The sequence below is a fragment of the Podarcis filfolensis genome (assembly GCF_964270895.1).
Source record: "Podarcis filfolensis genome assembly, chromosome: 2".
NCBI lineage: Eukaryota > Metazoa > Chordata > Lepidosauria > Squamata > Lacertidae > Podarcis > Podarcis filfolensis.
In genome coordinates, this window is record NC_139605.1 from 21342156 (window position 1) to 21364184 (window position 22029).

Consider the following 22029-nt stretch of genomic DNA (forward strand, 5'->3'; position numbering starts at 1 on the left):
GAGAAGCTTAAACCATGACGTTGCATAACGTGAAGGCAGCAAGCCATAACCAGGCAGCAAATCAGCCCTGAGCGGACAGACACAGCCCTCTACTTAATGTGGTTCCGTGCTGTTTCAATGGGACAGTCCTATGCATTGTCTTTGGTACAGCTAACACAGTGGTTTGACTTGACCCCAGAAGGCGCGCTCCATTGTCCTCAAGACGGACAGAGGCCAACAGTGCCTATCATTCCCAGCTGTTGTGGCTAATGGTCAGAAAGGATGGGAGGAACCTCATTGGCTACCCCTAATCTATTTTTTTTTTAATGCTAGTTTTAAAAACATGTATATCTGAACTTCAAGGGACGCGGGTGGTGCTGTGGGTTAAACCACAGAGCCTAGGACTTGCCAGTCAGAAGGTCGGCGGTTCGAGTCCCCGCTATGGGGTGAGCTCCCATTGCTCAGTCCCTGCTCCTGCCAACCTAGCAGTTTAAAAGCATGTCAAAGTGCAAGTAGATAAATAGGTACCGCTCCGGCGGGAAGGTAAATGGTGTTTCCGTGCGTTGCTCTGCTTTGCCAGAAGCGGCTTAGTCATGCTGGCCACATGACGCGGAAGCTGTACACCGGCTCCCTCGGCCAATAAAGCGAGATGAGCGCCGCAACCCCAGAGTTGACCACGACTGGACCTAGTGGTCAGGGGTCCCTTTACCTATATCTGAACTTCATGGTACAGAAGGAGCACCAAAGGTGGATTAATTGCAATTTTGCAGAAACAACGATGCCAAAATCAGGGAGCCAAGAACAGCACTGAAAAAAACATTATCGGTTACATACAATGAAAGCCTGCCAGAATAAAATGGTCTTTAGCAACTGAGGGAATAGGCTGATGGTAATTCATGGGGCAAAGGGATTCCATAACTCAGGTGCAGCCACTGGGAAGCGCTTTTCTCTTGTCCCAATCAAAACAAGAGGCCCAGCAAATGGCCTCCCCTTCAGAAGTAGGCTGCGTGTTATTGAAGGAGGCAGTGAAACTAAAACCACACTATAGAGGATCCAAAGAAACTTGGAGACTGTAGTTTACTCCTCACAGGGCTTCAATTCCCCAAACCCTTTTGAATGAGCTCCTGTTCTTTAACCTATGCTGTCTTGGGCAAGAAGGCTAGTGACTTTTTCTAATTTTTAAGAGAAGTTTCTATTCACCAACGACAGGGCCTAACATTTTTTCTGCTCCTATTCCTTTATAAAGGAAAGATTTCCACCTGCTGGTTAGAAGATAAAACTGTGTCGTCGTTGAACGATTGCCACCACAGCGTAGTAGAATTCTTTTTATCTTCGGTGCGGAGGATAGGAATATTTGTCACAGAGCATTCAATCCAGTTCCAAGTTGCTTTAGTTATTTCCACAGAAGCAGTCTATGGCTGTGAGGCAGAAGTAGGTGTACAGCCGGAGCTTTGTTTGATGCTGCTGTCTCAAGGAAAACTCGCAGAAATGAACACCTGCAATAGCTCAAACCTTTGCCAAAATATATTTCAGGCGCACCCACGTCAACAAACACGAGGAATAGGTCTACCTTGTCAGCAAAAGGCACAAACGGAACTGGAGTGGGATTCAATGTAGCACCAAGTGGGGTATATGTGTGAGGACTGCACAATGGGGCTTCACCCTTCTTTTCCTCCTGTACCCCCATGTTTCCCCAAAACAGTCCTGAGGTTTCCGTCAACATCCCAGAGCAAATGTAGAAGGCTGCCAGTGGGGGGTTGGGGCAGGGAAATTCCTGTTGCACACAAGGCCTCATTTTGTGCTCATAGCAACTTAGTTTATTTTTTAAAAAAATGATATTTATTCAAAATTTCATGGATACATAAACACGAAAAAAGAAACAAGAAAAATACAACAAAAAATGAAACAAAAAGAAAAAACCAAAAAAAGAAAAAAAATACAAATCTCAAATTACAACTTTTCATTTGCTTATTTCTTGAACCTCCTCACACCTCCCTTTTTGTATTCTGATTTAATTCGTTATTCCAGCAAATTCTTCCCATATTTCTCAATTTTAATTTAAAATAATTAATCTTAACAATCTATCTTATCTGTTAATTCAACATATCCTTTCCATCTTTTAATATAATCTGTTATTCAATTTACCTTAATCTCTTTAACCTTATCTTATCTTAAAAATCTTAAGATTTCAAAATTTAAATCATATTCATACATATCTCCTTAACTCATTTCTACTAAAGCCAATTTAGTTCCTTTCCAACATATTCCCTAATATTTCATTAATGTTGCACTAGTTCCAAAATTAAAAAGAAATTTCCTTGATATTTCTAAATTTTTATCCAACGTCCCTTCTTCCTGGTTTCGGGTTATGTCAGTCCTTTCTGTCCATTACATCCCGTCCATCAATCTGGTGTTCTTATGTCCGAGGCCCTTAAGTCTCTTCTAGGCCCCTTCTGCAGATTTTCTTGATCTTGTTTGTGCTTACGCACTTCTTTGTCTATTGTTGGTTTCTTGAGGAGTAGGCCTCCGGAGGATTCCATCCAGTAATAGTTTCCATTTGCCTTCGTCAAACTGGCCCATTCCCCCCAGTCCCACTCCCCGTCATCATCTTTGTAATCCAAAAAATATTTATCCAAAAGATAATTGTCCTCCTGTTTTATGGTCCCACTAGAGTTAGGAGCTTCCTTGACTTCAAACACTTCCAAACACTCTCCAAGTTCAATCTTCCAACACAATGGCTTTTGTTCCTGCAGGACTTTGAATCTCTCCATTTGTGTTGTTGGAGGAGTAATCACAGCCTCTTCCTTCCTCATCTGCCCTTGGACTTGCCTTGTCAAACCAGATTCCTGAATTGGTCGCTGTAAAACTTCTTTATCCTTCTTTCCTGTTAAATCAAGTTCACTGGCTACAGCATTCATCAAGTCCAACTTTTCATGCATCAAGTTCATTTTCTCATGCAGCTGCTCCAGCAAAGTATTTGTCATGCCAAGGGCAGACACCAAACCTTCCTTCCAACACATTTCTGTTCAAGGTCAAACGGCTGGTCCCATGATCCCAATCTCGCAGCTGTAGAGTCTCCAAGTAAACTGCAACAACAAACTGACAGGCTCCCTCTAGGGGACATAATTTCTATTTGTATCCATTTTTAAAATGTATCCAACAAAGGAGATTACTTTCGATTTCAAATACTTTCAATTTTCAGATACTTTGTTTCTTTAAAATACAGAAATGCAGAAAGTAGCGTTGAAGTTAATTTATTTCTCTTTTTTTGACTATCTGTCAAAATGCTCCACTTTCAATCAATGGACGTCTCAAACAATTTCTGTCCCGACACCCCGTCCCCAGGTTTGGGATGATGGAAACTTAAATTCCTTTACTCTCCTCCTGCAGGATTAAACAGTCAAGTCCCCCCCCCTTTCTCCTGCTTCCAAGGGGGTTTTATTGGTTGTGGATGCAGGAAATTTCCAACTTTAAAGCAATTTTCCAGGCTATTAGGTTGCAAGGTCTTTGCTTCAGTCTATATACAAAAAGCGGAAGGCGGACTTCCTGTTTAAACCTTCCCGCTTTGTGCCTAATTCCCAAATTTTGCAGATTTCTTGATCCAATTCTCCGTTTTTACTCACGGGTACTTGATTTAGAGTCCAAATGTCATCAGGAAAAAGTCAGCACTCTCCGGCGATGGCTGTGCGGCTTCCCTCCATGGAAATAGCGATCGGTTCGCAGCACCGCGCTGCTCACCCCACTTCACTCCGGAGCCCCGGAAAGGGGTTTCCTCGTGAGTAGGGGAGGCGCTTTTGGTGCTCTGCCAAACCCCACGTTCCCAGGCTTCTCCGCCTGGGATTTCTAGCGGGTCCCCGCCTTCGCCACGGCGGGAAGACCCAATTTCCACAGAGCCCGTTCCTCCGGTTGGAGGAACTCCGCCATTCGTCGTTGGCGCTAACCCGGAAGTTCCCATAGCAACTTAGTTTAATCCCACCCCTGGTTTCAAACCTATTCCCGCTGCCATTGCTGGATCCAATTTTCAAAGGTCTTTGGGGGCAAGATGCTCCCATTTCTCCCCTGCCTCCCGTTGGAGTGCCAGCACCTCTTCCTCTTCCTTATTTTTTGCTTTATTTATTTCATAAAATGTATTGACCACTTGATATACTTTTTTAGGTCTTCAAAGCGGTTGCTATGATGGCCACTGCCTATTTGCTCGACTCAGCATCACTTCCAGAGGCAGAAGCCAAAGGATGCACAGGCTATTCTTCCTTGTCCTTGCCTAAAATTATAAAAAGGACTTACTTTTGTTGTTAAGCAACAACCCAAAAATTGGAGTGATTTAACCGTATAAGGAAAGAACTACATGAAGACTGAAGACACACATACCATACAGAGAGCTCAGTCTTCTCAGATCCCCATTTTTATATAATATCTGGCAATATGGCCTATCAGGGAACCAAATGCTGATAAGACAGCCTTCTCCCTTCCCTGCTCACTTACCCACACAGTATTGTATCTAATACAAGTCTTACCTTCAGAGTAGATTCACTGAGATTAATAGACCTAAATTAATCATGTACATTAATTTCATTGGGCCTGCTTTGAGTGGGACTCACATTGGACACAACCCAGTATCACTGAGGCTTTGCTGGTTGTGCTGCCATTGGAGGCTGCCTGGTTGGCGCTGACCCATGGCAGGGCCCTTTCGGTGGTGACTCCCCGGTTGTGGAATGCCCTCGCTAGTGAGGTACACCTGTTTTCATCACTATTAACTTGAATTTGAAGCTCCTGTTTGCTCAGGAGTTGGGTGTCTGAAGAACACTCTTCCTGGCAACTTGGGTGGAAGTATGTCTTTAATCACAACTGCTTTTAAGAATGTTTTAAATTGTAATTTGTGTGTGTTTTAATATTGTTTCAAAACATTTTCCTTAAAAAAAAAAAGATTGTGTATCTGTTGCTGTCCTGGGCTCATTGTGGAGAAACAGTGGGATATTCAATAAATAATAAATAAATAAATCACTGCCTCCGCCCCTGGCTTTGAAACAAAGGAACCTATGCCCAGGGGGCTGTGGTGGAAGCTGCGTGACCATGCCGTTGTGTGTGGGGTGTGTGTGCTTTGTTTCTGAGCCAAAGAAATGACAGCAGCAGCAACAGCAACAGCGACTGGCAGGGCAAAAGCTCCATGTTTGAGGGAGCCCTCAGCCAAGTGCCTTTTAAGGCTCACCTGGCTGCGGGCTGTGGCAGCAGCAGTCGCACTTGGCTCCTTGGTGGGCAGCTGCCAATTCCATATCCCACACTGCCCCTGGTGTTGTGCTGCTTTGGGGCACCATGAGAAAACAAAATGGCCGCCACCTGACACTGACTGGATTAGCCGTTTTAAAAAGGGGGCTAGGGACAGGCTTTAGTGAGAAGCCCTGCCAGGGAGTTAAGGGCCCTGCCAGCTGCCCATGGGTGCTGTTTTCTGGCGCCATGCATTGACAGACCTATCCAACTTTTGATTTGCTGCAATGGTAGAGGTAGATAGGGCTGAAATATGTCCAAGTTTTGAATTTGCAAAACGTCTGGGGAAAGCCGGATGTATGGCAAGTAGGGTGGTTCTTTTTTCAATGCTTTAAAGATCCAAAAAAGCCCCAAAACTTTATTTTTTGTGGGGAGATGTCCCCCCCCAAAAGTTCAACAGCTGCACCCCCCCAATAAAAAAACTCAACAACTTTGCCAGGATTTTCACTCTAGAGGTAGAACTTAATATCAAAACAGGCCTCACAGCATATCCACAGTGCAGAGGACTCTCTCTCTATAAATATACATACTTGTGTGTAAATATTATGTGTGTCTTCAGTTCAAACAACTCTTCTAAAGCTGTTTGCTGTTGCTGTTTGAGGGTCCTGGCTTCCCACCTGATTCCAAAGGCATTACATAAACCGATTACTGAATACCTTTCACAGATCCACTTCTTCACCTCTGTAGAATCTATTATTAATACAACACAACAGTGCACTGAAATCCTGCTGGCCCTGTGCTGAAATGAAGGATGGCAGAGAGCACTCTGTGTTCAAAACCTCACAGGGCAGAGGGTTGAGTCTGTTCAAATTGGTTCCACCATATCTGAGGCAAAGTGAAAAGTCTGTCAGCTGGGGGCCACCGGTAGCTGTTCTGAATTTAGCTCATTGTCATTCCATCTTCTTAGGTACACAGCCCTCCATTTCCAGAAGCTCAGGCCAGCCGTCATACTTGTTTGTCTCCTTATCATTTTTTAGGTGCTGTGGAAAGTAAAATGGAGAGAGACCGTCAACTATATGCAATGAGTTCGGTGCATAAGAATTCCCCTTTACGCTTTTTGCATATGATTGTCAACTGCTGGAGAGCTGCACATATGGCTGTGCCTTATACTGAATCGAACCATTGGTCCCTCAACCTCCATACAGTGGTACCTTGGTTTACGAACTTAATCCGTTCCAGAAGTCTGTTCTTAAACCAAAGCGTTCTTAAACCAAGGCGTGCTTTCCCATAGCAGCGGGGGACTCAATTTACAAATGGAACACACTCAACAGGAAGTGGAACATGTTCTGCTTCCATGGCAAAGTTCATAAGCCAAAACACCTACTTCCGGGTTTGCAGCATTCTTAATCCAAGTTGTTCGTAAACTAAGCTGTTCTTAAACCAAGGTACTACTGTGTTTCATTTCTATTCTCACTTCCCCATTCCGGCTTCCCAAAAAGATCCTTTAACTGGAGATGTTGAGGGTTAAACCTGGGACTTTCAGGGCACTTCCAAGCTGCTGTTTGTGCAATTTAACATTAATCTAGGGATATGGGAAATAGAACCTGCCAAAGAGAGGTGCGAAGTTGTGTAGGTTCTGTGCAATAGACTTGTGTTCTCGACTGTCACTTGCAGTGACCCAGCCCCAGCCCCCCCAGCCTGCTCCAAACTACCACCTGAAGCAGTCTGCCCAACTGCCCAAGTGTTCATACTGTCAAGGAAGCTTATCCTAATGTATTGCCAAAACCCATATCCCTGTAATTTCCACCCTAACTTAAGAGAAAGGGAGTAGCATTTGGCCACCATTCTCCCTGTAAGCTCCATCTCATGTCCACTATATTTTTCCTTGCATCACAAGTTGACTTGTGACTAAGTATAGGCAAATCAGCCAGTCTGGGTTTCTCTCAGCTTCTTGTTTCTCCAAACTTAAATTCAGTCCTTCACATCTCTGCATCCATTTGTGATTATTATCATGATTTAAAAGAAATCCTCATGAAATTCCACCAGCATTTAGTGCTAATTTCTCTTAATAAACACATTTTTTGGTATGTAGTCTCAATATATATATATATATATGATTGCCCAGAATATGATGCATCTTTGTATGTTATTTTCACAAACATTTTTATGCACCCTCTCCCTGAAATAAATGCATTTCTGTAGGCTTTTTCTTTTTTCTTTTAATGGAGAGCTGTAATGCAAAATTCGGAGAAGGGCAAATTTTGAAGGATAGCTGTGATTCAGTTTACATATAGGTCCGAGAAGTGCAAATTAGTTAGTTTCTCATAAAAATGCAAACAAAATCAAATTTCTGCCCTATCCCTACTCACCGTATCCTAGAACAGTTTTTAACCGTGCCAGGATACGGTGAGGATGACATATGGCAGAACAGGAATGAAGACTAAATACTTGCATTATTAGCAGAGTGTGCACATGCAGAATGATTTGCCCATTTGAGTGTGTGGAATATGGAGGAGGATGGTTCAGAACACCCTTTGCTTCAGAATAAATGGCTGCCATGCTACCTGTCCAAAATGCAGCACCTCAGAGGGGCATCAATGAGAAGGTGCCAAATGGCCGCATCTCTCTCACTAGGTTTTCTCTTGAGCAGCTGCTGACCCAATCTGCTCCGCAAATAGCACATGTTCAGATTGGTGCAGTGGATGTGCAGGAGGTTATAATGACCACTGCAGTGGTACCTTGGTTCTCAAATGCCTTGGTACTTAAACAACTTGGTACCCAAACACTGCAAACCTGGAAGTAAATGTTCTGGTTTGCGAACTTTTTTCGGAAGCCGAATGTGCTCTGTTTTGAGTGTTACGCTTCCAATTTGAGTATTACGCTGTCTGTTTTTGCTATTTATTTTGCATTTTTGTATTTTGCGGCTCTTTCTGTTTTGTTTTTGTGACTGTGTGGAAGAACCCGGTTCAGCTACTGATTGATTGATTGATTGATTGTTTGACTGCAGTACATGGTTTATTGCTTTCATTTTATGGATCAATGGTCTCGTTAGATAGTAAAATTCATGTTAAATGGCTGTTTTGGGGGTTGTTTTTAAAAGTCTGGAACGGATTAATCCGTTTTGCATTACTTTCTATGGGAAAACGCGCCTTGGTTTTGGAACGCTTTGGTTCTCATCTCATAGCTGTGCATCTGTTACTTAGGGACAAGTGTACTGATTAGGACTGTGCACTGGGATTTGGCCGAGGCCAGAGCCAAATGGGGCATTTTTGGAGGAACTCAAGAACTGGACGAGCCAGGGAAAGACAGCCCCAGATTGGGTTGGATGGGCCAGAGTGATCTGCTGCTGTCGGGGGGGGGGGCGGGGCATCAGGCAGGAAGGAGAGGCAGGCATCCTATGGGGAAACACGTGACCACCAGGAGAAGGGAGGAGCTCGCTTCCTGTAAGATGCAGGTTGCTTCCCTGCAGAGAAGCCACTTGCAAAGGAGCAGGATTGTCGTGAGAGAAGGAAGGTTCACAAATGTCTGCTTAATAAACCAATCCCTAAAAGCTAAATATACAAGCAGTATAATCACAGGTGCCTTTTCGGATTGCAGCCGCTGTTCACAAGAAGGTACCTGCTCAAAGGGGCTTTTGTTTTTGAGCCCCTTCCCTCCAAGAAACACCCAGTTGTCTCGAAACCCCAGCTTGGTAGCGTGGCTGCTTCCCAGTTCAGCAAACAACTTCCGTGCTTCATCGTTCAGCCTGGAGAGACGGGGAATATTTATTCATTTGTTATACCTTGCATTCCCTTTAAAATTCCAAAGAGGTGTAAAGGTAAAGGGACCCCTGACCATTAGGTCCAGTCGTGACCGACTCTGGGGTTGCGGCACTCATCTCGCTTTATTGGCCGAGGGAGCCGGCGTACAGCTTCCGGGTCATGTGGCCAGCATGACTAAGCCGCTTCTGGAGAACCAGAGCAGCGCATGGAAACGCCGTTTACCTTCACGCCGGAGCGGTACCTATTTATCTACTTGAACTTTGACGTGCTTTCGAACTGCTAGGTTGGCAGGTGCAGGGACCGAACAACGGGAGCTCACCCCGTCACAGGGATTCGAACCGCCGACCTTCTGATGGGCAAGTCCTAGGCTCTGTGGTTTAACCCACAGCGCCACCCGCGTCCCTATCCAAAGAGGTGTACAAAGCTTAAAACACCTAAGACTTTTTTTTGGACACAATAAGAATGGTGGGGGGAAAGCAGCAGCAAAATGACGGATCCAGGTGAGATGAAGAGTAACAGGCCAGTGATTTTCTGAGGCCATTGAATGGCCAGCAGGTGTGGATGTGCAGGGAGATTTGGAAACCGGGATCTCTCAGTTGAAGAGGTCGGCTGGCAGTATAGCAAGTTATACACCAAAGACCTCAGAAATCCAAGCCACACACTTCGGTAGTTCACTCACTTTGTTGCTGGGTCATCGTAGGAAGCTACGAGAACGAGGGTACCTGCACTAATTGCTTTCAGGAAATCCAAGAGATGCTTGACATCTAACAGGGAAATCAAAGAGAAATTGTGAGGCTTGCTCTTTTCTTATCCTGCCATCTAGTGGTCTCTCAAGATACATGCAGAACAAGGAGACAACATTGAATAGGTAACACCAACAAGGACTGCACATATATATGGTGCTTTCTGACGTGATTCAGTACACACACACACACACACACACACAACACACACACACTCCAGAACCTACTGCAGATTAAGAAAGAGAGAACACTATTTTTCAGAGGTTCTTAAAGAAAAGGAAGTCCCACATAGAATCATTATCATTACCACATTTATACCCCACATTACGCCCAAGGAGCTCAAACTGGGCTCCATGGCTTTCCTTGCTGCCCCATTTAATGACTCCAGCAACCCTGTAAGGTTGGTTGGGATGAGAGACCTGCAACTGGCCCATGGCTGAGTGGAGATATGAACTTGTGTCTCCTCAGTCCTAGTCCTATATTCTAACCACTATACCATGCTGCCTCCCAAACTTTAACAATTATATGTGTGTGTGTGTGTGTGTGTGTGTTATATACCATATGTCATGCAAAAAGGGTCCTTATGCTATGCTTTGGGTCACATCAGCTGCCTGAAAGGAAAAGAAAACCTGAAAAAACGGTACAGTGGTACCTCGGGTTATAGACGCTTCAGGTTACAGACGCTTCAGGTTACAGACTCCACTAACCCAGAAATAGTACCTCAGGTTAAGAACTTTGCTTCAGGATGAGAACAGAAATCGAGCGGTGGTGGTGTGGTGGTAGTGGGAGGCCCCATTAGCTAAAGTGGTACCTCAGGTTAAGAACAGTTTCAGGTTAAGAATGGACCTCCAGAACAAATTAAGTTCTTAACCCGAGGTACCACTGTATCTCCATCTTAAAGAATCCTCTCTGCTTGATGGCAACAGATATAAAGGCCTTAAGTTGGCCAGGAATGCCACGTTCCAGTGGGACCCAGGTGTCTTTCAAGTTCGGTAGTTTCAGTGCAGAGAAGGCTAAGTTTTGCTTCCATGGATTCATCAGTCAATATGCACATTTTTTTGCATGTTATTTTCACGAGCACCTGCTCTTTACACCCTAGCATACGTGCGCTGCACATTGGTTGGCTGAAGGACCACAGTGCAGAATCCTCAGCAGTGCAAATTTGGAAGAACGGCTGTGTTTCGTTGCGCATATTATTCCAAAAAGTGCAAACGAGGAAGCTTCACCTCTGAACGCAAACGGAACCTAATTTCTTCCCTTTTCCTATGAGAAAGACACAAATTCTTTCTTTCAGCTCTTTCACCCACTCCGAGCTGGTCCATTCTTTCTGCCGGTTGGCACTCTGCAGTCAATATAGTCAACTCTGTGGTTGGCACTCTGTGGTTGACCTACCTCCAGAATACATGTCAAAGGCAGCTGTCTTGAGAAGATGTCCACTGCTTCCTAGATATTGGAATGGAAAAAACAGCTTTGAAGATAGCATGCTTATATACAGACACGTTGTTCTTCAGATATATTAGAGAAGTGGAATAAATAATAAAATGTTCCCTGGTTTCAATTAACTATTGCACTTTAAAAAGAGAGAGAGATTTCTGAAACACAAACTTTTAATCTGGATTATCCTAGTATGCAGAAAACATCTAATCCAACCTGCTTCTTGATGCAAGAAAGCTACAGCAACTGTGTGTCTCACATTGATGTTGGACTACATCATCCCTGGCCTCTGGCCCCTCTAGCTAGGGCTGATGGGAGTTGTAGTCCAACAACATCTGGGGACCCAAGGTTGGGAAGGGCTGAACTAGAGCATCGCCAGCGGATGGCTGTCCAGTCTCCGATGGAAGACTTCCACATCTTGAACTCAGAAGCGGCTCACCTGACACAGCAGAGCCCTAATACTAGCTTCCTGGCAGGTGTGTCACTACTGTTTACCAGAAAGGAGAGAGGTGAGGAGGCAGAGAAATTGGTACAATGCAGATACACCGGCTGAGGCAATCCAGAACGTCCACCAGTGGAACCACCCTGCATTGGCTTCACTGCTTCACCCTCTCCCTCCCGGTAAGCAGTTGAGACACATCTGCCAGGAAGCAAGCGCCGTAGTTCTTATGCTCCACCAGGTGAGCCTTTTCTGACCTCGAGAGCTCAGAGCCCCCACTGCTCAAAGGTAACACGCACCACTGTTTGAACTGCTCTTAGCATTAGACGTTCCTCTTAACGTTCACTTTACCACTTCGGCTGTCACAGCTTTGCCCAAAGAATCCAGGAAACAATGGTTTGCTAAGAGTGCTGAGAACCATAGCTCTGGGTAAACAAAGTGCTCCCAGGATTCTTTGGGGGTCGCCATGTGTTTTAAATGCACGGTTTGCACGCAGCCAATGTCAGCGTGGCAATCTTCAAAGACACTGCTTTACTCTGCTCTCATCCTCCCCTGCCCCCTGCGATATGGGCTATTTTGCAACCTCAAAGCACCAAACAAAGGACCTTCTGTCTCCAGTCCAATCTTCAAGAGCAAGTAGTGTTTTATTTTTTAAGTTTACTGGCTGCTTGACAGGAGGCTTTGACCTTTCTTCGACTGACTACTTGGTGTTTCGTCTTTGTTGCTGTTGTTGCACGGCTTTAATATACTGTTTGTTTGATGCGATATTGAGACACTGTTGTGTTGCTTTATTAAACTGTCAAGAGGACTTGTTGACCTATAATGCATTAAATGGCTCAGGACCGCAATATCTCAAGGACCACCTCTTTCCATATGAACCTACCTGGACTCTGAGATTGTCTTCTGAGGCCCTCATTCGTGTGCCTCCTCCACGAGAGGTCCAGAGAGTGGCAGCACAAGAATGGGCCTTCTCTGCAGTGGCTCCCTGTCTGTGGAATGCTCTCCGCAGGGAAGTTCGCCTGGCACCTTCATTATATACCTTTAGGCGCCAGGCAAAAACATTCCTCTTCAACCAGGCCTTTGGTTGATTTGATTGACATCCCATGCCCTTCTAAAATGTGTTTAGTAAAAGGTAAAGGGACCCCTGACCATTAGGTTATGTTGTGACTGACTCTGGGGATGCGGCACTCATCTCACTTTATTGGCCGAGGGAGCTGGCGTACAGCTTCTGGGTCACGTGGCCAGCATGACTAAGCCTCTTCTGGTGAACCAGAGCAGCACACGGAAACGCTGTTTAGCTTCCTGCCGGAGTGGTACCTATTTTTCTACTTGCACTTTGAGGTGCTTTCAAACTGCTAGGTTGGCAGGAGCTGGGACCAAACAACAGGAGCTCACCCCGTTGCGGGGATTTGAACCGCCGACCTTCTGATCGGCAAGTCCTAGGATCTGTGGTTTAACCCACAGCGCCACTCGCGTCCCACCAAAATGTGTTTAGGGGGGAGTTATTGGGTTGTTGTTTTTATTTTGATCATGTGCTTTGCGGTTTTATATTCTATGATCCACCCTCAGACCTGCAGGTATAGGGCAGTATATAAATTCAATTACGCTAATCATCATCATCATCACCATCACCAATGCTGCATATCAATAAATAAATGAAACTCATGCATGAGATGACTCTCCTGTTAGCCTCTATAACAGGGTTGGGGAAACCTCTAGCTCATGGCCAGACTTAGAATAATAGAATCATAGAAGCACAGAGTTTGAACGGACTCTAAGAGTAATCTAGTCCAACCCCGGGCAATGCAGGGGGTCTGTATGTGGATCAAACTCATGACCTTAGCGCAATCAGACCATGCTCTAACCAGCTGAGCTAGGCAGCTTGGCCCACCATGCCTCCCCATTTGGCCCACCGGGCCTTTCCCCCTAAATCATACCCACCCACCCCACAACTGATATCGTATGTGGGGTTCAGGCCTGGGGCAGGTACAAATATGACTATGAAGGAATAGCCAGGAGCTTAACATCCTGCAAAGGGACGTGGGTGGCACTGTGGGTAAAACCTCAGTGCCTAGGACTTGCCGATCATATGGTCGGCGGTTTGAATCCCCGCGGCGGGGTGAGCTCCCGTCTTTCGGTCCCAGCTCCTGCCCACCTAGCAGTTTGAAAGCACCCCTAAGTGCAAGTAGATAAATAGGTACTGCTTTATAGTGGGAAGGTAAACGGCGTTTCCGTGTGCTGCGTGATGCTGGCTCACCAGAGCAGCTTCGTCACGCTGGCCACGTGACCCGGAAGTGTCTCCGGACAGCGCTGGCTCCCGACCTCTTAAGTGAGATGAGTGCACAACCCTAGAGTCGGACACGACTGGCCCGCACGGGCAGGGGTACCTTTACCTTTACCTTTACCTTTAACATCCTGCAAGTCTCCCCATTGTTTTAGCAACGGTTTCAGTGAAAACTGCTTGGTGCTCCAGGAGCAGGGAAGCCTCTTGCGCTGCAGTTCCCAAGCGCCTGGAAAGTGTTGTGCAATGAATTTTGACATGTGGGCGAGGCAATCCACCAGTCCGGTGATTGACAGATGGGTTGTGCCACCCACCTCTCAAGGTTGCCAAAGGGCCCGCAGGATGCAGGATAGTATATACCTGCTTGACCACTTCGATCTGCAGAACCGGTACCGTTAAACACATCACCTAATGCCCCCTTTGCATTTGTAAGAAATCCATCTCTGAGGGCACATCACCCACACTTTAGAACTCCGTGCCTGTGGACATCAGGCAAGTGCCATTGCTGTATTCTTTCTGGTGCCTGTTTAAAACATTTTTGTTCAGGCAAGTGACATGTGTTTTATTTCTTTTTAGCGACCGTTGGTTTTAACCATCTTTTGAACGCTTTAAATCCTGTTTTTAAACTGGACTTTCATTGATAATTCCCCCATGTTTTCTTTTATATTACTGTAAACCATTCAGAGGGATCCCCTTCCAACACCATCAAGCAGTATGCATGTTTTGTCTAATAAATAAATAAATACAATAAGGATCTGGCCCACAGGGCAGGGCAGAGTTCCCCTGCTCTATCCTCTCAGCAGGAGACTGCCCCGGGGGTTCTTGACTTCCCAGAAGCAGCCATTGTTAACCAGGTTCAAGGGGAGCTGTTTACTGAGACTCAATACAGTGGTACCTCGGGTTACAGACACTTCAGGTTACAGACACTTCAGGTTACAGACTCCGCTCACCCAGAAATAGTACCTCAGGTTAAGAACTTTGCTTCAGGATGAGAACAGAAATCGTGCTCTGGTGGCATGGCAGCAGCAGGAGGCCCCATTAGCTAAAGTGGTACCTCAGGTTAAGAACACTTTCAGGTTAAGAACGGACCTCCAGAACGAATTAAGTTCTTAACCAGAAGTACCACTGTAAATGGATGAACAGGAAAGAAGTCATTATAAACCAGGACAACCCAAGGTCCAAAAACAATGGTCTAAAAAGCATTCCCCTTTACATTAACAACATTTGCAGTTGCCTCTCGTGGCCTGCCTGCTGCTTTCTTTGTGCAAAGTACACAATGCCAAGTAACACACAGAAGGGTGTTTGTGTTAGCTGCAGCTCACCGAACACGTTTTCCTTCAGACCTGAACGGTGCCCACTTCCCATTGCGCCTGCCAGATGCCATACCATTTTCTCAAGGTCAAAGCACTTATCTTTAAATTTTATGAGAAGAAGGGATCGGCTCAGTTTTATTGCAGAATAAAGGAGAGGCATGCTTCCATCCGTGTTCCAATGCTCGACTTCCACATCAGCCTAGACTGGAAAAGGGTGTGTGGAGTGGAGCGTCAATGTGGACCACCCGGATGGAACACAAACCATTCACTCCAAAGTGAAATAGTTTGGACTGATTTATTTTAATTTTTTGCTCCAGGAACTGAGAACTGCAAACAAGAAGAGTTGGCTAGACTGGAGCTTCTTGAAAACCGTTTTCGCACTGACACCAAAAACATTGTTCACCTTCTGGATACCAAACCCCACCCTATCCCAGCATCAGTTAACTGTTTGGCAGCTGAGGCTGCAGAGATCCCCAGGTACAGTTACGGACTTTCCCCTACTGCATGTGCCTGCAGATCAAGCTAAAGTAACATCCAATATATTCAGCTTTTAAAATATGTGTTCTACCCCTCCCCTCAAAAAAATGTGTAAAGGAGGGTTCTTCTGAAAAGATGCAAAATGTCATTAAAAATAATAATATTGGCATGCTTTGGGCTAGAGGACAGGGTTTCCATATCAGAAAGCCAGTGGCATAGCATGGGTTGTCAGCACCCGCAGCAGGCAAGCTGCTGCCGCAGTGCCCTCTCCCCCGGAGCCAAGCGGGGCTGTGCTGTGCTGCCTGCCCACACGGGGGGAACCCAGCGAGCCACTGTGGGCCTTAAAATCCCCCCAGTACCTACTGAGAGGAGCAGTGGGCCGGGCTACACTGGGGTTAGGCGTTGCCCACCTCCCTCTGTCTGGGCCCACTCATTGTGGGCCTGTGCTGCTCTGCTGCCTTCGCCGGGCCAGGGCAGGGATCTCTGTGTGGGGGAGCCGAGTTGCACCCCCTCAGAATTTGGTGCCCCTCCTGGTCCCTGCCACACTATGCCACTGCATGCCTTTTAGATGGGCTGAATCCCTGGGAAATGCCCTGTTTCCTAATTAAGCCTGGACCGCCACAGTTGGTGGATGACCAGTCATTAGTAAACACCCTTGCTTTACAGCAGGAATAAAGTGCCGGTGGCCCTTTAGATAACACCGGACTAGAACTCCCATCATCCCTGGTTGTTGGCTGTGCTGGTTGGGACCAGCGGGAGTTGGAATCCGGCAGCGCGAGAATGGGGACACCTAAAGGGTTAGAACCTGCTGCTTTTTGCAGACAGGAAACGGACTTGGTCCTCTTATGACGCTCTAAGAGAGCCAATGACAATGTCAAGGTTTCCAGCTACATGGTGGCTCTGATGTGGAGGCACATTCAAGCAGGCAGTGGTTTGAGAGGTGGTACAGCTCTACAAGGACAGTGCTGTGTGCCATTGCTAAACAGGTCTAGTCTGTAGGATCTGAATGTGCTTTGCACCACTTTAACACTTATGGATTTTGGAGAATTGCAATTGCGTGGAGTGCGTAGCATCCTCTGTTAAAGATCCCTACCACTCCTCTCCCTGCAAAACTACGATTTCCACTTCTGAAGTTAACAGGTATCCCAGAGAGACACCTGAGTTCCTGATACAGCAGGAAGTGTCAGGTCACATCGACACCAGGAAGTTGAAGCACTCTTCTGCCACTTTAACAGTCCTGGTTTCCCCCCAAAGAACCCTGGGAAGGGTCGTTTGTTAAGGGTGCTGGAAATTGTTAGGTGACCCGCCTCACAGAGCTGCATATCCCAGCACCCTTAACAAACTACAACTCCCAGGATTCCATGGGGGGAAGCTGGAACTGTTAAAGTGGTATAAGAGCACTTTAAATGCAAGGTGCGGATGTGACCTTCGTGCAGGCAGTCACTGCAAAAGGAAACATTAAAAAGGAACCCAAAGAACAGGGGGGAACTGCGTGAACAGTTGACCCCTAAAAAACAACAACTCACCATTGACAAGCGCAATGTTTAAACCCCGGCCAACGTTATTTTTTATGCTGCTTAACACCCTGTAAAAGAAGAAGAAGAGGAAGAAAGGGAGGGGGAATTAGGCACATAGGGCTATACAGAAAGTCCTGCAGGGTTGCATACTCAAGGGGGCAGTAGATGGTTGATGGAGAGCCCTGGGTGGGAGACCGGGAAATGTCAGTCATCCAGGATGAGAGGCTGGGAGGAGAAAGGAAATATCCCAGGTGAGCTCCTCCCTTCTGTGGGTGGCAAGGCCTAAGAACTACCCTTAAAAGAGGACTCCACCTTCTGTTTGTTCTACCTGTATTTTTTGTAGCTCTTATCTTTTTGCAGTATGGGAAACTTTAATAAAAATCTTATTACTGGAAGAAAAGCTCTGCTGGGTCAGGTAGGTTTGCCATATTTTGAAAAGTGAAAATGCGGAGACAAAAGTTATTGCACTGTGTGTGTGTGTGTGTGTGTGTGTGTGTGGCAAAGTTGTTGAGCTTATAACTGCCGTATTCTGGCTACGCCCAGGAAATTCCGGGTGTATGGCAACCCAAGGCCAGGCCAAAGGCCCATCTGGCTCAGCATCCTGCTCTCACAGTGTCCAGTGCCCATTAAAAAACCACCTGGGATTCCCATCAACTGGCATTCAGACGCATAAGAGTCATTTTAGACTCACAGCTGTCCATGGAGGCGCAGGTTAATTCTGTGTCCAGGGCAGCTGTCTACCAGCTCCACCTGGTATGCAGGCTGAGACCCTACCTGCCCGTGGACTGTCTTGCCAGAGTGGTGCATGCTCTGGTTATCTCCCGCATGGACTACTGCAATGCGCTCTACGTGGGGCTACCTTTGAAGGTCACCCGGAAACTGCAATTAATCCAGAATACGGCAGCTAGACTGGTGACTGGGAGTGGCCACTGGGACCACATAACACCAGTCCTGAGAGATCTGCATTGGCTCCCAGTACGTTTCCGAGCACAATTCAAAGTGTTGGTGCTGACCTTTAAAGCCCTAAACAGCCTCGGTCCTGTATACCTGAAGGAGAGTCTCCAACCCCATCGTTCAGCCCGGACACTGAGGTCCAGTGCCGAGGGCCTTCTGGTGGTTCCCTCGCTGCGAGAAGTGAGGTTACAGGGAACCAGACAGAGGGCTTTCTCGGTAGTGGCACCCGCCCTGTGGAACGCCCTCCCTTCAGAAGTGAAGGAAATAAGCAGCTATCTTATCTTTAAAAGACATCTGAAGGCAACCGTGTTTAGGGAAGTTTTTAATATTTAATGCTGTATTGTTTTTAACACTCGATTGGGAGCTGCCCAGAGTGGCTGGGGGAAACTCAGCCAGATGTGCGGGGTATAAATAAATTATTATTATTATTATTATTATTATTATTATTATTATTATTATTATTCTGCCTCTCGTGGTGAGAGCAGAAGACAGCCTTCTCTTCCATGAATTTGCCTCACCCTCTTTTAAAGCCACCCAGGCCAGCACAGGCTACTTCATGAAACATGGACACATGGTGGTGCGTAACGTGCTGCACCTTTGCACAGAACTTACTTAACATTGTCGAAGCACATGGAAGGTCCGACCACATTGGCTGCGCCGCTAGTGATTCTGAAGGCGAAACTATGGCTGGGGCAGGGTCTTTGGTTGCCGCATTTATGCCGGACAATGTGCTTTTCTGACAAGGAAAAAGAAAATCCAACCTGCAGTTTGCATCACAGCACTAATATCATTTTTTTTTTAAAAAAAAACAACAACCATTTTTTATGTGCATATTTAGCAGAGGAAAGGAAGGGGTAAGGGGATTACTAGAAACAAATAAAAAGGAAGAATACTAATAGTCAGGTGGAAAACACCATTAGTTCACATTGCAGACAGAGTGACTATGAGTGAATGCATCTGAAGTTAAACATATACGTAAATTAATGTAAGTCCTCAATGTCCAGCTAGGCATCCACATGAAGTTGACATCTATATGGTTATGTACTCTGCTGTACATAGTCTTGAGACAGTTGTATATATTCATCCTTCACCCTGAGTTCCAGAGAACTGTTAATAAATATCAGGTTATACAACGGAGTTGAACACAAAGGCAGTGTACTCACTGGTCGGCTTCACTCCGCTACCTGCAGAGATGGCAAGGAAACAAAAGCAGAAGGAAAAGTCTTCGTTGTTTCATGCAGATATTTATACAAGGTAACAACAAATGTGTGACGAGGACAGAAAAGCCCCCCCCCCAAGTCTTTCTCGCTGGTTTCCTTGAACACTCAAGTGTACTCATCATGAATTTGGCACAATAATGCTCCTGCCGTTGCTGGCTTAGCCCTGTTCTAGGAGGAGACTCTTGAGAGTCCCATTGACTGCAAGAAGATCAAACCTATCCATTCTGAAGGAAATCAGCCCTGAGTGCTCACTGGAAGGACAGATCCTGAAGCCGAGGCTCCTATACTTTGGCCACCTCATGAGAAGAGAAAACTCCCTGGAAAAGACCCTGATGTTGGGAAAGATGGAGGGCACAAGGAGAAGGGGACGACAGAGGACGAGATGGTTGGACAGTGTTATTGAAGCTACTAACATGAGTTTGACCAAACTGTGGGAGGCAGTGGAAGACAGGAGTGCCTGGCGTGCTCTGGTCCATGGGGTCACGAAGAGTCGGACACGACTAAACGACTAAACAGCAACAAAAGGCCAGGTGTGGGGAAATTTTGGTCCTTGGGGTGTTCTGAACTACAACTCCCATCAGCCCCAGCAAGCATGGCCAATGGCCAGGGATGATGGGAAGTTTAGTTCAGTAATATCTGGAGGCCCAAATGTCCCCCACGTCTGTTTTTGGCCCTTACACACAATCCTCTGGGGAATTATCTTATGGAAGACACACTGAAATGGATGGGACCAGGGGAAGAGCCGCAACCGACCCCATGCATTTTAGCTAGGACCTGGTAGGACCGGGGTGGCGCATCCCGTTTCGCCACCTGAGGTGAGATGGGAAGGTGCTGCCCCACTGCCACCCCCCTTATCGGGGTCATATGGTGGTGCTTGCAAAAGTAATGACGATGACAGCGGGTTCTGGCGAGATCTCGCAGAGTGTGTGAGATCTTGTGAGATTTCGGTGAGAGCTCAGCAGAAACGGCAGCTACCCCAGCCTTGCCTCATGGACAAGCCTGCTTTGTGTAGGACAGGGAAATATACTTGGAGTCGAGAGTGGATTTCATGCTCTTTATTCAGCTCATAGTGGTGAGGAGGAATGGAAGTTCCCCCAGAATATCTGCTTTATATACATTATTTACACAATGGGCCCCACGTGATTGGCTAATTCTGGGATTCTCCTGTAGGCCAATCAGGTTGCGGATTCACTTCCACCTGGAGCTGGATTGGGTGGCTCCTGTAGACCAATCAGACTGCTGCCTTCTGGATCCTATTGTTCTAGGACCAATCAGACTGCTGCATTCTGAATCCTATTGTTCTAGGACCAATCAGACTGCTGCATTTTGGATCCTATTCAACTCAGTACATAACAGACAGCTTCCACCAATCCAGTACTCCAGCTGGGGCTGCTGGGAAGATGCCCCCAAGGACAAAAATCCCACCTGAATTCTGCTTTGTGGCTGTCAAAGGAGACCACATAAGTGGATCCTTTGGGTTGTGACCTGGCAACCCCACAGAGCTATCAGGTGAGGATCTTGGGCCTGCTTCTAATTTTGGGTGTGTGGGAAGCTGCAAGAGAGATCCTTGCCCTCTGGCTGCTCTCTCAGGTGTAAAGGAAGGAAAGCTCAGCGGGAGGAGAGAGGGGGAAAAGTTCTGTGGTTACAATCACAACTTACTCACCCAGCCAGCTCCTCAAGCTGATGGATTTCATGCCAGTGTGATTGAAATAGGTGTTGACAAAAAGCCAAGTTGTTGCCAAGGTGAACAGCACGGCCAGGATTCGCAGCAAACCTGAGTCAGAAGGGAGACGGGGGGGGGGGGTCAGGTGAAAGGTAGGAGCAGAGCAGGTGGACAGACTGCCGGCGGCAAGGCAGAAGAATGAGGCCGGGTGTGTTCCTGAGCAAACAAGCAAAGAGCCCAACCCCAAGTCTGCAAATCAGTCCAGCTTTAAAAGCTGGATGACAGCGCAAGTCTTCATAAGATGGTAGTCATTCAGAAGGCATCGCCTACTGGACCAGCTAGTTCCCACTCTCCGGGTGGGTCTCAAAAGTTGAGACAATGAACTAAATCAAGGAGCCACCACTTACAATGAAGAGCTTGCTGGGGCACATTCCTCTTGCAGAGGAGGTTTGATTTAACGAAGGATTTATATTTGCCCATTGTGAAATCGTAAAGGGCCCTAACTAGGCAAGAAGTCACACTTCATCTGCAGCTACAGAGGCAAGAATGTTATTTGCTCAAAAACAGAAAGAAGAAGAAATCCCGACGAAAGAAGGAATGGTTACAAAAACTTTTGGAATATGCAGAAATGGCGAAACTTACCGGAAAAATAAGAAATCAAGATAACTTTTTTTTTTAAATAAAAGAATGGAAATGGTTTATTCAATATTTACAAACAAATTGTAAACAGATAAGAACGTTGACAGGATTACTGTAATAACCTGCAGGTTTATAAGCGTATATATCTAAAGATGAAGAAGTGATTAAGTTAAGTTAATTTGGAATATGCAGAAAATATATTAAAAAAATAAATTTAAGGAATCGTAGAAAGAGGGGGAAGGAAGCCAAGTTTTGAGATCTTAAAATGATTATTGAAATGTATAAAATTGGAAATCATAAATAAAAATTAAAAAAGAAGTGATACTTTGTCCACAAGGGCACTATCAATAATAATAATAATAATAATTTATTCCCCACCCATCTGACTGGGTTGCCCCAGCCACTCT

At 46.1% G+C, this 22029-nt stretch overlaps 1 protein-coding gene across 3 annotated transcripts in view; it reads right to left on the reverse strand.

Annotated features, from left to right (window-relative positions):
• Positions 1-4240: 4240 nt before the first annotated feature.
• The window catches only part of FAM3D (FAM3 metabolism regulating signaling molecule D), a 41264-nt gene continuing 23475 nt past the window's right edge, over positions 4241-22029 (reverse strand). For all 3 annotated transcript variants that reach the window (XM_083602500.1, XM_083602498.1, XM_083602499.1), the window contains 8 exons: positions 20984-21094; positions 19264-19284; positions 18713-18836; positions 17156-17214; positions 11078-11128; positions 9622-9706; positions 8800-8926; positions 4241-6221 (listed from right to left, as the gene is read on the reverse strand). In XM_083602500.1, coding sequence (XP_083458626.1) covers positions 6132-6221; positions 8800-8926; positions 9622-9706; positions 11078-11128; positions 17156-17214; positions 18713-18836; positions 19264-19284; positions 20984-21094 — 668 coding nt within the window. In that variant the 3' untranslated portion in view covers positions 4241-6131. The remainder of the gene's footprint in view (positions 6222-8799; positions 8927-9621; positions 9707-11077; positions 11129-17155; positions 17215-18712; positions 18837-19263; positions 19285-20983; positions 21095-22029) is intronic.